This window comes from Cebus imitator, unplaced genomic scaffold (genome assembly GCF_001604975.1).
Source record: "Cebus imitator isolate Cc_AM_T3 unplaced genomic scaffold, Cebus_imitator-1.0 Scaffold241, whole genome shotgun sequence".
NCBI classification, from domain to species: Eukaryota; Metazoa; Chordata; class Mammalia; order Primates; family Cebidae; genus Cebus; species Cebus imitator.
Window position 1 is genome coordinate 979,550 of NW_016107556.1, and position 16,622 is coordinate 996,171.

General features: G+C 39.0%; 1 protein-coding gene and 2 non-coding genes across 3 annotated transcripts in view; all 3 read right to left on the bottom strand.

Annotated features, from left to right (window-relative positions):
* Window positions 1-2,083: 2,083 nt before the first annotated feature.
* Window positions 2,084-16,622, bottom strand: part of MED17 (mediator complex subunit 17) — a 27,644-nt gene continuing 13,105 nt past the window's right edge. The window contains exons 8-12 of the mRNA XM_017498416.2: window positions 15,625-15,809; window positions 12,572-12,709; window positions 7,260-7,377; window positions 4,908-5,067; window positions 2,084-2,620 (exon numbers count right to left, since the gene is read on the bottom strand). Coding sequence (XP_017353905.1) covers window positions 2,409-2,620; window positions 4,908-5,067; window positions 7,260-7,377; window positions 12,572-12,709; window positions 15,625-15,809 — 813 coding nt within the window. The 3' untranslated portion in view covers window positions 2,084-2,408. The remainder of the gene's footprint in view (window positions 2,621-4,907; window positions 5,068-7,259; window positions 7,378-12,571; window positions 12,710-15,624; window positions 15,810-16,622) is intronic.
* On the bottom strand, window positions 6,757-6,901 carry LOC119466922. The gene has a single exon (XR_005195435.1). It is a non-coding gene; the product is annotated as a U4 spliceosomal RNA (small nuclear RNA).
* On the bottom strand, window positions 16,037-16,137 carry LOC119466930. Its single transcript, XR_005195443.1, has one exon. It is a non-coding gene; the product is annotated as a small nucleolar RNA U13 (small nucleolar RNA).

The following is a 16,622-nucleotide window of genomic DNA, read 5'->3' on the forward strand; positions in this document are numbered from 1 at the left end:
GAACCAAGCAACTCAACTCTTAACTTCCTTGGCAATTTTTTTAAGCTACTATTACCTTCTTGCTTATCAAGTTGCTTGTTTACTTCTCAGGACTACCCCAGAAATTCCCTCAAAGGAATTCAAGGTTTTTCCTTTATTTTCACGCTCGGGGCGCCCACAGGCCTTAACAAAAATATCTATTATTTTTGTTAATAATAACACACCTGCTCCATCTCAAACACATAGGTAGGTTAAATTCCTTTGATGTTACAGGCGAGTGCTTGTCCAGGTAGTTCTGTCCTAAAAATATTTTTCCCTCAGGTACCTCATGTTCTGATCAGATTTTTGTTTCCAACTAAACAAAATGAACTTACTAAATAGTTCACTTGTCCCTGTTTTTATTCAACAATACCTAAGGAACCCAGGTGCAGTGGCTCATACCTGTAATCCCAACATTTAAGGGCCAATTACGATTCCTGATCAGCATGAGATAATCAGGGTATCATTTTGATTTGATGGTATTCCAGCAAAGAAATTCGATGAAAAGCACTCAATATCTTCACCATATATAAAACATCACACAAATATCAATGCAGGACATTCTGAAATACTTTCTCCTAATAAATACAGCTGGTGTCTTAACCATTCTAATTGGCTTGACTCTTAGAAGCACACTTACATAATGCTTTATATTTATGTACCACTTTAGAATTTAACATTCATTACCAACCTTATTGAAACCTCTCCACTACCACTGAGGTTAGCAGAGGAGGCATCTCTATCCTCATTTATATATAAGGAAACAGGTTCAGAGGGAAGCCTTGCCAAGTTCATACAGCAAGCCAGTAGTAGAGCCAAAATTCCACAGCTCCTCACTTGTTGAGGGACTAATTGGTTTTCTTCAAACTGTCTGCCAGGTTTCCACAGCACATCCTTCAAACTCCAGGAAATTCAGGTTAAAACACTAAACTAGAAAATATAAACAAACACAAGGCACAAGAATTGCTACCACAGCAACTAAGCTACCATTTTCCTACACATTTGCTTTAGTTTCTACTATTTTTTTTATTTTTTTATTTTTGAGATGAAGTCTTGCTCTGTTGCCAGGCTGGAGTACAGTGGCGTGATCTGGGCTCACTGCAACCTCCACCTCCCAGGTTCAAGCAATTCTCCTGCCTCAGCCTCTCAAGTAGCTGGGACTGCGTGCATGCACCACCATGCCCAGCTATTTTTTTTTTGTATTTTAGTTGAGACAGGGTTTCACCATGTTGGCCAGGATGGTCTCCATCTCCTGACCTTGTGATCTGTCTGCCTCGACCTCCCAAAGTGCTGGGATTACAGGCATTAGCCACTGTGCCTGGCCTTCATTTTTCTTTAATGAAAAAATGGTAGAGAAATATAGAGAACTTTTATTACTGCACAGTCATCTTACAAATTGTTAAAGCAGAATGTCTGCTTTAAAAACTGAAAGCCTTATTTATAAGGAGACCTCACCTATATGGTATTTCTTTCAGTGGTGGCAAAAGGCTCATAAAGCTAAATCTATCTCTTACTAATGGGCACACTTTAGGCACATTTCCAAGAAGTGCAAACAAGTTCTTTGGAAAAAATAATCCATTAATCCATTAGTTTTTTCCCTTTGAAAAAGCGGAGAGCGAATGGAAAGGCGCCTTAATTGGAGAAAGCAATCCAGGGCTGCTGGGTGGAGGCTTGAGAATCCCAGGTGGAAGGCTGGGCATGAGTCATGCACTAAGTGTCTCAACTGGTGAGGTCATTCAAGTGGGAGAACAGACCAAAAAGACTCAGGGATGCCCTAAAGAGATAATCTACCTCCTATGCCTTCAGCTGTCCTTTCTAAGGACGTTCTTAAATTACCTATGTAGGTTAGACCCAGGCAAGCTTAAAGGAGACAACTGGAGGAAGAGGTTATCAAGAGTTTAGAGAGTAGGAGACTCAGAAGGCTGAGACAGGAGGAGCACCTAAGCCCGGTGGGAGGAGACTACGGTGAGCCATGACCACACCACTGCACTCCAGCGTGGACTACAGAGTGAGACATTATCTCAAAAAAAAGTATTTGGGGGAGAAAAAAAGTATTTGGAGATTTTTTTAACCACACACTTTATTTGATGTCAACATCAAAGAAGGAATATTTAAAAAAGCAAATCCAAACCCTTAAGTTAGTAATATTTCCAACTGCATGAAAAATGTATTATTTTACATCTTGCCATTACTGCATATACAACTGTACATAAACTTCTGCATTTCAAAGCTCTTGTCATTTATAAAGTAAAAGCACTCAATGTGCTAAATACACATTTCCTGATTATTATTTTTAAAAGCAATGCTCCTTTGGAAGTTATTTATTCTTTGTGCTTATAGTTGATCTGCAAACATTTCAAGTCAAAGTTTCTGGAAACTTCTTGAAAAAATCATAGTAGACAAGGACTAAGTGCAGACATAAGCAGCTCCATTTTATAAACAAAGTTTCGACCTTCCATTTTATTCCAATGAACTTCTTTGAATGGCCCACGAAGATGACTCCATTTGGTGTCTTGTAAAACATCACTTTTTGGAAGGTCTTTACACTGATTACGGGGAAACTGAACCATAATTTTGCTGCCACTTTCAGGTCCATTACGAACTGTGGAGAAAAACAAAAATAGCAGTACACTCTAGTTTACCAAACTTGAAATAACAAAGGTAAATCCCACAACTTCATTCTACTGTAAATACAAAAACTGTCTATCAACTTGAAACATTCTTGTTAAAAAGTGCTTTTCCAGTTTCAACATGCAAGAAAAAAAATTCTAACTTCTATATAAGAAGCCGATATAAATACTCATGAATTATTATTTGTACACAAAGATGAGTTTTGACCTAGGAATGTCAAATGTGCTATTTTCAGGAAATCATCTCTTTTGTTTCCACATGCAGCACTGAAAAACGTACAAAGCTTTTTTGGGGGTAGCGGTTAAAGACAAGGTCTCACTGGGTTGCCAAGGCTGGTCTCAAACTCCTGGGCTCACGCAATCCTTCCACCTTAGCCTCCCAAAGGGCTGGGCTTATAGGCATGAGCCACCACACCTGGCACTTCCACCTATTTTTTTCAGTACATTCATTTGATAATATAGGTCATTCAATGAATTGGTTAATACATGCCTAATATGTAAAGAAACCTCAACCACTTAAAATCAGGACTGAAAGAGATGAAGAAAAGATTATTCTGAATTAAGAACTTCAGGTTTTAATGAGGTTTTAACTATTACTTGGGAAAAGAAAAGGGTCTTTTGAAATTCCTTGCAATAAAGATACAGCAATGACCAAGCTTGCAGATTCACAAGCTGTGATCCTGTGGGGAAATATTTCTAACTACCCACTCTTTCAAATACAGTCATAAGCTTCATAACATTTCAGTCAATGACAGATGGCACATATAATGGTAGTCCCATAAGTTATATAATATTTTTACTGTATTTTCTTTTTCTCCCCCTCTTCCTCCCCCTCCCCTGCTTTTTCTCTCTCCCTCTCCCTCTCCCTCTCTCTCTCTCTTTCTTTCTTTTTCTTTCTTTCAGACAGAGTTTTGCTCTTGTTGCCCAGGTTAGAGTTCAATGGTGCTATCTAGGCTCACTATAACCTCCACCTCCTGAGTTCAAGCGATTCTCCTGCCTCAGCCTCCCAAGTAGCTGGGATTCCGGCATGGGCCACCATGCCTGGTTACTTTTGTATTTTTAGTAGAGATGAGGTTTCTCCATGTTGGTCAGGCTGGTCTCATTCTCCTGACCTTGGGATCCACCCACCTTAGCCTCCCAAAGTGCTGAGATTACAGGTGTGAGCCACTGTACCCAGCCTACTGTACTTTTTCTATGTTTAGATACACAAATACCATTGTGTTACAACTATCTATAGCACTCAGTACACCAACATGCTGTACAAGTTTGTAGCCTAAGAGCAACAGGCTATGCCATGTAGCCCAGATGTGTATGTAGTAGGCTGTACCATCTAGGGCTGTGTAAGTGCACTCTATTATCATGCGATGAAGTCCTCTAACACCACGTTTCTCAGAACCTGTCCCTGCCGTTATGCAACACATGATTGTATCTTTAAAATAGTCAGAACAGATATTAGAAATGAAGTTCATGCTAAAATCTAAGTGCTTCAAATATAAATTTAAGTTACGTAATAATACTCATGCAAGTGTCTATAAAGTGTCTACTCATAGTAGGTGCTTAATAAAATACTTCTCCTCAGCTGGGCGCACTGGCTCACACCTGTAATCCCAGCACTTTGGGAGGCCAAGGCAGGCAGATCACCTGAGGTTAGGAGTTCGAGGCCAACCTGGCCAACATGGCAAAACTCCATCTCTACGTAAAATACAAAAATTAGTCAGGTGTGATGGTGGGCGCCTCTAGTCCCAGCTACTCAGGTGGCTGAGGTGGGAGAACTGCTTAAACATGGGAGGCAGAGGTTGCGGTGAACAGAGATAACACCACTACACTCCAGCCTGAGCAACAGAGTGAGACTCCATAACAAAAACAAATAAGTTAATTAATTAAAATACTTCTCCTCTCTGCTCCAACTCTTTATTCTTTTTAGGATCAGATATTTTTCTTCCCGTGTTTGCAGCAGTACATTTTTTTAAAGTTTTTATCCATTAAGGTTTGGAACTGCAGAAGCAACAATGCTGATGACACTTTTCAGACTCTCTGAGGAAAATGAGATGCCAATTTAAACATTTTTTACAAATACTAGAAAGAGAAATAATAATCTCTTGCTCTGAATAATAGCTATTATCAAATAAATATTCAGTGTAAATACATTAACCAATTTATTACAGAGATAAATTACTCTCGCCTATATTTAATTATTAAATCTAAACGTTAAAGCCAAACTTCCAATGGTCCCTTCTCATTCAAAGCAGCAGAAAGTACCTGAAATGGCATAGTCACCATTCGGGGAGGCCACCGTGATGGCAGATGCATTGCCAATGCTCTCTATGGGCCCAAGTCCCACATGATTACTGAAGCTCAGTACCTGCCAGCCCATAACCTTGGCAAGCTGCTGAACTGCATGTACCTGGTGCTGTGACATCTGTGAACGAAAAAGGACACTTGACTGACAATCAGCAGAGATATATGCAGTGACTTTACATCATGACCATAAAGTAAACTTTTGTTGGGGTGCTCATTGACTAGTACAGCAACACTGCCTTAGGTCTGAGGAATCCTCCTGTGTATAACTTAGCGAGAGGGAATAGGAACCCACCTTCCACTGAAGTTGCCTGACACTTGCTTCTCCTGCCCACTGGCAACTTAAGCACAGACACATGACATAAATTTGGCCAATTGCAGACTCCTGTCTAGATCACCGAATATGGTGCAACATTTGCCCCTTCAAATCCACTGTCTACCTTATTTTCTGCCCTGAGAGGCTGACACACGTGGTTACCTTAATAGCTTCTTACGTCCTCTGGCTTAGGGCTGGATTCAGATAATGGGAGCCATCCAATGGGAGGCAGCAGGATGGCAAGGAAGAGTGAAGTCAACGTATTTATTCTCTTGGCACCCTCCCTGTGAGGTTGTCTAGGCTGGCTGTATCTCTTGACTGGCTGCTGGTCTTCTCAAGATGGATTGCTCTAACATGACTGTCCCCCTTACAGTTCCTGTAACCTTTCCTTCCTCTTAACTTTGGCCTAGGAATGGTGACCACTAAGCCCCTGGGGTCTGATTACCTGGTTACTACTACTGGCAGCAGGTTACCACACTATCCCTGTTGGCTCTCCTATACCTACCCCTTTGTAAATAGATCTTTAGTAACTAGGTCCTCCTAAAACTATCCTCCTGAGTGTGCCACCTATTTCTTGTTAAGACTCTGACTGATACAATCAGGGCAATTTAGAATGCATTCCATCACCCGTGCTGAAGGCAGTAGTGCTGGGACAGCCTTAGTGCCATTCCCCTGGCCATGATTCTCATATCTAGCCTTAATCCCTACCCATTTACAAGCCTTGTTCTCTAGACCTCCTACTGATTCTGGTACCTACTCAGTAGTGTTCTAATATATTTTTGTGTGTGTGCTTAAGGTGACCAAAGCCAATTTGGATGTAGTTAGCCAAGAGCTGCCATGCCTAACAAATGAATTTTATTTACTTGGCACCGAAGACACAAATCAGTATATAAGATGATTGCTTCTAGGGTGGAAAGTATCTTGCATTAGCATTTCAAAAACCTACGCTTTATCTCACAATTCAGTATTTCACTGGGTCATTTAAAAAATCCATGAAGAAATTAGGAAAAATGCTGTGAGATATAAAAAGAAAGGGCTAGAAATTTGTCTGATGTCACAAGCAAGTTTATGGTAGAGCTGGGACTAGAACCCATTACTTTTATTTTTTTTAAATGATATCTCGCTGTCACCCTGGGCTGAATATAGTGGGACCAATCATAGCTCACTGTAATCTAGAACACCAGGACTCGGGCAACTCTCCTGCCTCAGCCTCCCTAATAGCTATATCTATAGGTACATACCAACACACCCATTCAATTTTCTAGTTTTGTAGAGACAAGGGTGTTGCTATGTTGCCCATGCTGGTTTTGAACTGCCGACCTGAAGCAATCCTCTTGCTTCAGCCTCCCAAAGTGCTGGGATTATAGGCGCAAACCACCATACCCCGCCTTAAACCCATCACTTTCTATACTGTCCCTTGGACTTATTATTAAACCACTTCATTTATTAAGGATAATGGTCATTATAGGGTTTTTTTGTTTGTTTTGTTTCTTTTTAATATATAATTCAGTCTCCAAAAATTGCCAATGCCAACTACATTTCAAGTCGTCATGGTGGGGTATTGGGAAAAGTTTTTAATTAACAATAATCGCGCCTCAGATAAACCTCATTGGCTACGATGCTGCCACTGCGCAAAGCTGGTCATTATAGTTTTACATATGATCTCCCTTTCTCTAGTTTTCTTCAGGTTAATAATCCTCTACTCTGGAGATGTTGTAAACCCTACAGGTGTTGTAAATCTTCACAAATATGACATCAGGGAAAAAACTTGCTAGTCTCAGAACTGGTCCATCTTGACATGAAAACCTGTAACAGTTTATCAGCACTTTCAATTAACCAACAGGTTGTAAAATGTGCATTAGAAATTAAACAGAATTTAATTTCTACTGTAAAAACATTTTCTTCTTAATTTATTACATTTTAACTACTTCTTAACCAATTTGTGATTTAAGTAGCTATGAAACGAAGGAGGCTTAAGACACAATCTGCAACTGTACCTGAGACAGGAGGAAATCCTGTAGCTCCTGCTCTTGATAAGACAGTGTAATTACTCTTCCATCTCTGTGTACAACTCGAATCTGCTCAACTCCAATATTCAATTGCAGCTGGATGGACCTTTATAGACACATAGACTAAAATTCAGAGATGTTCAAAATTATACAGTATTATAAACAATAAGCCTCAACATCAAATTAAAAAGTATTTCTTTGTTTGTTTTGAGACAGAGTCTCAGGCTGCTGCCCAGGCTGGAATGCAGTGGGGTATGATCGCAGCTCACTGAAACCTCCGCCTCCTGGGTTCAAGGGATTCTCCTGCTTCAGCCTCCCAAGTAGCTGGGATTACAGGCGCCCTCCAACATGCCCGGCTAATTTTTGTATTTTTAGTAAAGATGTGGTTTCCCTATGTTGGCCAGGCTGGTCTCAAACTCCTGATCTCAAGTGATCTACCTGCCTCGGCCTCCCAAAGTGCTGAGATTACAGGTGTGAGCCGCTGCACCCGGCCAAAAAAAAAAAAAAAATCTTTTAATAACCCACATAAACATCCATGAAGGAGATGCAGGAGTCTTCTTTGGTTCAACTAAGCAGACTTACTCCAGAATACAATAGACCACACTAAGTACCAGTCTACCCAGAGGATTTGGAGAGACCACAGCTTGCCAGCAGGCCATGCAGCTGTCTATATAGCAGCAAAATACCTTTGTTGCAAGATGAGATCCACATTGGGTATACATGGGACCTGTCCTAACAGGAGCCATAAGGTCTTGTAACAACTCCATAGGCATGGTTTCCACAAGCCAAGATCAGCTTTAAAAGTCACCACCAGCCAGGGAAGTCCAAAAGCATTCCCATCAGTTATTTAAAATTTCTCCCAGTTCAGACGCATTTTACCAATTTGAAATCATTTTTACTATTAATACAGATGACATCTTTCCTTATCAGGTTTCCAAGGGATTAGAGCCAGTGTTAACCAAAGAGCAAATTATCATACAGAAACAGAAATTGTTAATTCTTTACCTTCTCCTACTGAAATAATCAGCAAACAAGTCAGAATACATATACTCCCATTTAATTTGGCTTAGGTCAAATAAAAAAACTCATATAAAAGCCAGTAAATAACAAGCAGATCACTGTAATCTTCCCAAAACAACTGTTAAAAATTTAAGAAATCACAGCACATGGCATCCTTGAAATCTTCAGCCTCCAGAGAGGCTGGGGCTTCAGGTAAACACCTGAAGGCAACAATGCCTGGCTTAAGCTTGTAATTTTGATGAACTAAAGTTTACATTATTTTCTCAAAGAAAAACACAAAACTCAAAAGGCTTAAAGACATATAAATCTAACCCACATTTTAAAATTCTTTTCTTAAAACAAGGTGTGAAGGAACAGGGACTCTTATCACTCACCATTGGTGACTGCATACTTTTGGCAACTACTTTGAGGAATAATTTGATAGTACCAATTAAAATGTAAATGTCCTTATCTTTTTTTGAGACAGAATCTCACTCTATCACCCAGGCTGTAGTGCAGTTGCACAACCTCAGCTCACTGCAACCTGTCTCCCGGGTTCAAATAATTCTTCCACTTCAGCCTCCTAAGTAGCTAGGACTATAGGCACATACCACCATGCCCAGCTAATCTTTCTATTTTTAGTATGGACAGGGTTTCACCATGTTGGCCACACTGGCCTTGAACACCTGGCCTCAAGTGATCTGCCCACCTCAGCCTCCCAAAATGTTGGGATTACAGGCATGAACCACCAGGCCTGCCAGATGTCCTCTTCTAAGCCAGCAATTATACTTGCAGGACTTTAACCTATAGATAGATATACCTGTACATGTGCAAATTATTTTGCTAATGCTCAACAAAAATGTTCAACAACAGAAGACTGATTAAAAGTTTGGGACATATAATGAAATACAATAATGCTGTAAAAAAAATGAGGTAGATCTATGTGCTAACAAAATAACGTTTACTCACTAATATAATACTACTGAGCAATAAATTATTTATTATATGTACTTGTCTGCATTTCTGGACCTTATGGCCACATGATTAATTTTAACTCAGAAGAATGCAGAACAATCACATATTTTAAACGTTGTTAAAATACTCCACATAAAAAGAATCTCCTACTCTGTAAAGCATTTCCTGTATACAGTTTTTCCTAATTGATCCCATTTTCTTCTGATCATTAAGCCTACCTGCATAAGTGGAACTATTTAAAAAAAAATACTACTGAGTTTAAAAGGCAGGTAAATTCCAAATGATTGCTAATATGTAGAGTTTCCTTTTGGGGGAGACGGAAATGTTCCATAATTATATAATGATGACAGTTACAAAACTGGGAATATACTAAAAACCACTGAACTGTGTTCACTTTAAAATGGTTAATTTTGTTATATGTATTATATGTTTTTTAAGAAGCATACAAAACTGCATGAGAGGTAGGGTTACATGTCTTCTACATGTATATGTAAAAAAAAAAAAATTTAAAGAGAGGTAGGGTACAGGTACAGGTAGGATATGTATGCTCATAAATAAACAGACTTTCCTAGAAAGATGTGTAAGAAATTGTTTTAAATGATTCATCCAAACAAGTTCTGAGAATTATTTTCAACTTTCAATAGTCTTAAATTGAGCCCAGCTGTGATAGTTAAGAGTGTCAACTTGACTGGATTAAAGGATACAAAGTATTGATCCTGGGCTGTCTGTGAGGGTGTTGCCAAAGGAGATTAAGACTTGAGTCAGTGGGCTGAGAAAGGCAGACCTGCCCTTAATCTGGGTGGGCACAATCTAATCAGCTGCCAGCACAGCCAGAATATGAGCAGGCAGAAAAAATGTGAAAAGAGAGATGGGCCTAGCCTTCCAGGCTACATCTTTCTCCTGTGCTGGATGCTTCCTGCCCTTGAACATCGGACTCCAAATTCTTCAGTTTTGGAACTCAGACTGGCTCTCCTTGCTCCTCAGCCTGCAGACTGCCTATCGTAGGGCCCTTTGTGATCCTGTGAGTTAATACTTTATAAACTCCCCTTTACATATATGTATCTATTCCATTAGTTCTGTCCCTTTAGAGAATCCTAATACACCAGCTATAGAAGATGAGAAAAAGAGCATTCTACTACTGCCTTCTACTTCTCCTTCATTCCTACTTCTCTTTGATTCTGTCAAGGCTACATTATCACAAATCTTTCTTCATGGAAGTTTAGAACGTTTACATTGGGACCTGTAACCATAATCCCACAGTTTTAGTCTTAGCTCTAGTATAAACAATTCAATGATAACTTTCTCTTTTCTTTTCCATTGCACTCACTCTCTCTTCACATTTTATTATTAAAATTATAAACACAAACAGTAGGAGGGCAAAAGGCTTATTGGCAAATAAATGAACACCAACAGAAGTATAACGAAAGCCTGTAATTCCATCACCCAGTCTTAATGGTTAAAAATGCAATCCAAGCTTTTTTCATCTGTTTGACACCTACTTTCTCCCACCCCACCCCCAATCACCCCAATTATTTTATTATTTCTTTAGATATAGGGGAAGGAAACTCTATGATTCTGCTTTACTCCATCATCTTTCTCTGAAAGTTTCAAGGCTAATTGCCTTCCCATGTGTATTCTTCCATATTCTACATCTAAACTCACACTTACCTATTTTCATTTTTTAAGTGAATTAAAACCTCTGCATTAAAAAACAGCATTATATTGGGAATGACTGTACATAGGAAAAATCAAAAAGAAAGAGAAAAAAATAGCATTATAAGGCTGGGTGCGGTGGTTCATGTCTGTAATCCCAGTACTTTGGAAGGCCGAGGAGGGCGGATCATGAGGTCAGGAGTTCAAGATCAGCCTGGCCAACACAGTGAAACCCCGTTTCTATTAAAAATACAGAAATTAGCCAGGTGTGGTGGCATGCACCTGTAGTCCCAGCTATTCAGGAGGCTGAGGGAGGAGAATTGCTTGAACCCAGGAGGCGGAGGCTGCAGTGGGCCAAGACTGTGCCATTGCACTCTAGCTTGGGCAACAGAGCAAGACTGTATCTCAAAAAAAAAAAAAAAAAAAAGATTATAAATGTATTTTCTGCCCCTACTCCTAAGGGTGGCTATTTTGTGTTTCACAGTATGTTTTGCTTTACTGTGGCTAGTTAAGTCTGTCTGAAATAAAGCAACTAAGAAGAGTACGGTAGTACACACCTGTAGCCCCAGCTACACAGGAGGCTAAGGCGGGAGGACTGCTTGAGCTCAGGAGTTCGAGATCAGCCTGGACAACAGCATTGTAAGACACCATCTCAAAAACACAAATTGAGACAAAAAGGAAATAAAGCAACTAACACTTTAAAAATTAAAAGTAGTCACAGACCTTGATAAATGTCAGGTGTTAAATTTCACAGAGGCTCAAAAGGTAGCCTAAAAAGTCCTTTGATGGCTTACTAGTCAATTGTATTAACTTGTGATTTGTGAATGTATATCAAGTAGACAGCATTCCTATGAAGGCTGGGGACAAAAGCCATCTTACCTCCTTCACAGACACACAGTTATCAATCCAGTTTTTAGGGCATAATCATGATCTGGATTAGACCCAGGATCGACACCAGGTCATGAGAGCTATAAAACTTCAGCTGTTTTAGGCATAACATGGAGAGTATAGGCTAGAATACAAATGACCCTATTCACTTCAAATATACTAGACTTACTGTATAGCCATTAGGCAAGAACTGAAGCAGACCTGGAGTCTCAAGAGTTGAGACAGCTTTCTGCTCAGTGCTGGGGTTCACTGTTTACCCCAGCTCAAATATGTAACATTTACCTAATAGAGACTATTTTTTAGACATTCTTACCTCTCATTCTTACAATGTTTAAAAACAGACTTTTTGAATTTTTTCCTAAGAACTAACTGCCATCAAAAAAACGGGCTGGGAGTGGTGGCTCATGCCTGTAATCCCAGTATTTTGGGAGGTCAAAATAGGAGGATTGCTTGAATCCAGAAGTTGAAGACCAGCATGGGCAACATAGACCTGTTTCTTAGGTACACGCCTATAGTCCCAGCTACTCAGGAGACTGAGGCAGAAGAATTCCTTAAACCCAGGAGTTCAAGGCTGCAGTCAGCTATGATCACCACTGTACTCCAACCTGGGTAAAAGCGTGAGACTCCACTTTAAAAAAAAAACTCTACAGTTGATATAATTGACAGAAATGTTATGCCACCCTAGCAAATAAAAACCAAATACTTAATATAATTACTCAGCAAACATCAATACATTAAAAACAAGTTAACATATTAAATACAAAACTTTTATTTTGGCCACTTACTTGCATATTTGCTCATAGCCTTGTGATGTGATTAAAACTTTCACACTAGATTCATAAACATCATTGATATTTGACCAATGAGCCTGTATCTGAGGATCTTCAATTCGGCTTGCTAAGCTGTCAATGGTTGCTGCAGTTCTATTAAACATGAGAGGTTAAAAAACTTTGTTATCACACAAAATGATAGGAATATAAATGACTCATCAGTTTTATGAAAATTTTAAAACTAGATAACTACTTTTTAGAACTAAGTATAAAGCAGACTTTAAATAAAGGTAGAGGTAGTTCTAAGAAACCTTTCACACTGCTTGAATGTGTAGGTTCTCAGCTTCACACTACAATACACACTCATCACATACTCCTGATTATCACGATTCATAATGGGTTTATTCCCTTTAACTCATTTGTTTTCTTCCACTCAGGAAAGCTTATCAGGAAAAGAGTGAGAAGGACAGTCTAGGGTACATACCCAATATAAATCATTCACAAATGTCAATATTTGATCCCTGGTAATAAATGACTTGTGGCATAGCCACATCTAGACCCATTGCTGTACTGAAATTACAATCATATTGAAGAGAAGCTGGAGATTTTTTGCACAATTAAAACCTTACACTCCGAAAAAGGAAAATATCAATACAAATGAGAAATAGGATTCATCAAGTGTTCATTATACAGCAAGCATTATAATAAGCACTTTCCTGAATTGTATTATTTAATCTTACTAACAACTCTGTTTCTTAGGTAGGCACTATTATTTCCGAATTTAGAAGAGAAAAATGTTCAGCAATGTTCAGCAATTTGCCCATGGCCACATAGCTGTAAATTGGGATACAAAATCTAGGAGTCTAAATCCAGAGCCAAAAACCTGGGAATTAATTCCAAAGCCAGTAAACTTATACACACTAACCAATAGCCAAAACTTAGAACCAAAGCATAAATACATAAAAATATATTAGCATGTCAAGAGATCTCACTGTGCATAGTATCATACACATCAGTCTTTTTTCTTTTTTTGGACATGGTTTCACTCTGCCATCCCAACTGGAGCGCAGTGGTGTGACCACAGCGCACTGCAGCCTCAACATCCCAGGCTCATGTGATCTTCCAGGCTCAGCTTCCCAAAGAGCTGGGACTACAGGGGCATATCACCATACCCGGCTACTTTTTAAAATGTTTTTGTAGAGATGGGCCATGTTGCCCAGGCTGGTCTCAAATTCCTGGACTCAAGGGATATGCCTGGCCTCCCAGAGTGCTGAGATTACAGGCATGAGCCACCACACCAAGAGCAGCTAATTTTTAAAAGATTTCCTGGCCAGGCAGTGGCTCATGCCTATAATCCCAGCACTTTAAGAGGCCAAGGTGAGTGGATCACTTGAGGTCAGAAGTTTGAGACCAGCCTGGCCAACATGGTGAAATCTCGTCTCTACTAAAAATACAAAAATTAGCCAGGCATGGTGGTGCACGCTTATAATCCCAGCTACTTGGGACGCTGAGGTGGGATGATCACTTGAACCCGGGAGGCGGAGGTTGCCGTGAGCTATGCCACTGCACTCCAACCTGGGTGACATAGCAAGACTTCAACTCAAAAAAACTTCTTGTAGAGACAAGGTCTCACTGTTGCCCAGGCTGGTCTCAAACTCTTGGGCTCAAGCAAGCCTTCCATCTCGACCTCCTAAAGTGTAGGGACTATAGGCGTGAGCTACCACGCCCAGTCACAGTCTTTTTTTCTTCACTAAGCTTTTTGTACACCAGAAAGGGAGTAATGTTTTTAAAGTTTTGCTGCTTCCAAGGCTACACTTACTACTCTGAAATTTATAATGGTTCTAAAGATAGCTATTTTCATGCTAACATTTATTTTGGGGATTATTTAAATTTATGGTCAATCAGAAATTTGCAAGATTAACAATCTACTCAGATTATCAGCTTTTTAAATTGAACTGTTATTAATGGTAACAGTAACCTACATGATACTTTATTACTTATAAGATACTTCTACATACATTGTTTACTATGACCCTAAGACCCCGCTCCTATACCTAATACTGACAGGGGAATAAATGGGGGGCCACAGACACTAAATATTTTGCTCAAAGTTACCCAGCAAGTGGTTGAGCCTTGGCTTATACACCTTTCACCCAAGTCCGCTACTCTTTTCACTGCATCATGCTGTCTTCTCTAAAGTGTCTCCCTTTTTAGTAAAAATTTCTTTTATTAAAAGCTGAAGGACCTAAATTTCTACTCTAAGACTACAAACTAATATACTAAAAAGACTGTATTAATAAGAAAAATACTGGAAACCAAAATATCGTCTATTTAACGACAATGTCCATTCGTGAACTTGTGGAGTACTACCAATGCATAATTACAAATGAAGTAAAAACAGGACTTTTCACTAAGTACCAACAATAAAATAGAAAAGCACCCTTTAGCATTGAAAAAGATACATTTATATGTACTCATGCCATGTTATTTTATAAGCAATGTATATAAAAGAAAAAAAAACAATTTTGGGAATTACATAGAACTGGGCATGAATCCTGGTTCTGCAACTTTTTAGCTGTGTAAACTTGAGCAAGGTGCATAACTTCTTTAAGCCTCAATCTTATCAGTAAAAACAAGGTTAATACTGCCTGTCCCAAAGAACAAAGATTAAATAAGTCAACAGAAAGGAGAGTGTCCTCCAAACCCTAAAATGTGCAAGAAATAAAAAATACAGCAACCCTCAACAAAAGGATTTAAATCAGTTCAGAAATAAGTATCTCATGGCTGGGTTACTGAAGAAAGTATGCTGTTATAAACGCACATTTCTCCTAGTCAATTGTCTTTGCAAAAAAGTGACAGTGTTAGAAAGAATACATTGTTAGATCAGACGTGGATCTAAGGCCTCCCCAGACTTGACAGGACCCAGTCTATGATGGCAAATAAACTCTTACACTTCCTCTCCCTAAAAAAAAAAAAAAGTTAAAGCATTCCAACAAAGTATGTAACAGAAGAAAACAAAATGCAATTTCAAAGAAAAAACAGAAAACAGTAACTTTGTTCAACCTTACCTACTCCTTAGAAAAATATGCTTTGCTTGTTTAATTATTTTTTCCAGAAGCCCTTCACTGGACTGTAATGAATTAATTTCATTTTTATCAAAAGCTTGAGGACCCGAAAGTCTCATTCTCTTGTGGCCAAAAGGTGCACTTGCTGGATGAGGCATCATGATGGAACTCAAAGTCTGTTTATGAAACTAACAAAAACAGCCATTTTAAATAACCAATACCCACATAGTAAATGCTATATAATATTTAATCAAAACATGGGTTACATCTTAGAAACACTGAAAGGAATGGGTTTGAACCACATATGAAAAGAAACCTGACATGGAGAAAAACGCAAGCATCTAATAGGTCACACATAATGCAAGTCTGTAAAGAGAAGGGTCTTTCTCAAGCTGTAATTTTTTTTCTTTTCTCACGTCAAATGGGTAATGTGCTGACATCCTAATAAGGTTTGACGGAGCCACAACTCACATATGAACATGAAAACCCAATCATGCTTTTGAACAGCAAAAGGATCTCAAGCTTTAATTTTTATTTTAAAAGTTTTACAATGTAAAACAGTACTCTTCATTGAGTGTCATAAATAGAACACAGGCAATCAGTAAATAGTTCTTTCACTATACCCTAGATTAGAGGTTCCCAAACCTGGCTGCCTATCTGAACCTCCTGAGGAGCTTTTTAAAAACAATTCTTGCATCATCACAATCAACTGAATCAGATTTTGCATGGGGCAGGGGAGGCTGTAATACATACTTCTATGAAATTTCACAGGATATTCCTTTGAAATTACCCTGGCTGTGAACCAGAACCCTGGAAACAGTTGTAGATAATCTGTAAGTAGAAGATGTCCTAAAATAAAACTAGTCTCTTCACAGACTCTGGTAAGACATTTTCCATTATCTCTCCCAGTCAGAATCACCCTTCCCTCTGAACTTGAACATCATGTTTCTTACACTTCTACTTTAAAATGTGCATCTCTCTCTTTTTTTTTTTTTTTTTTT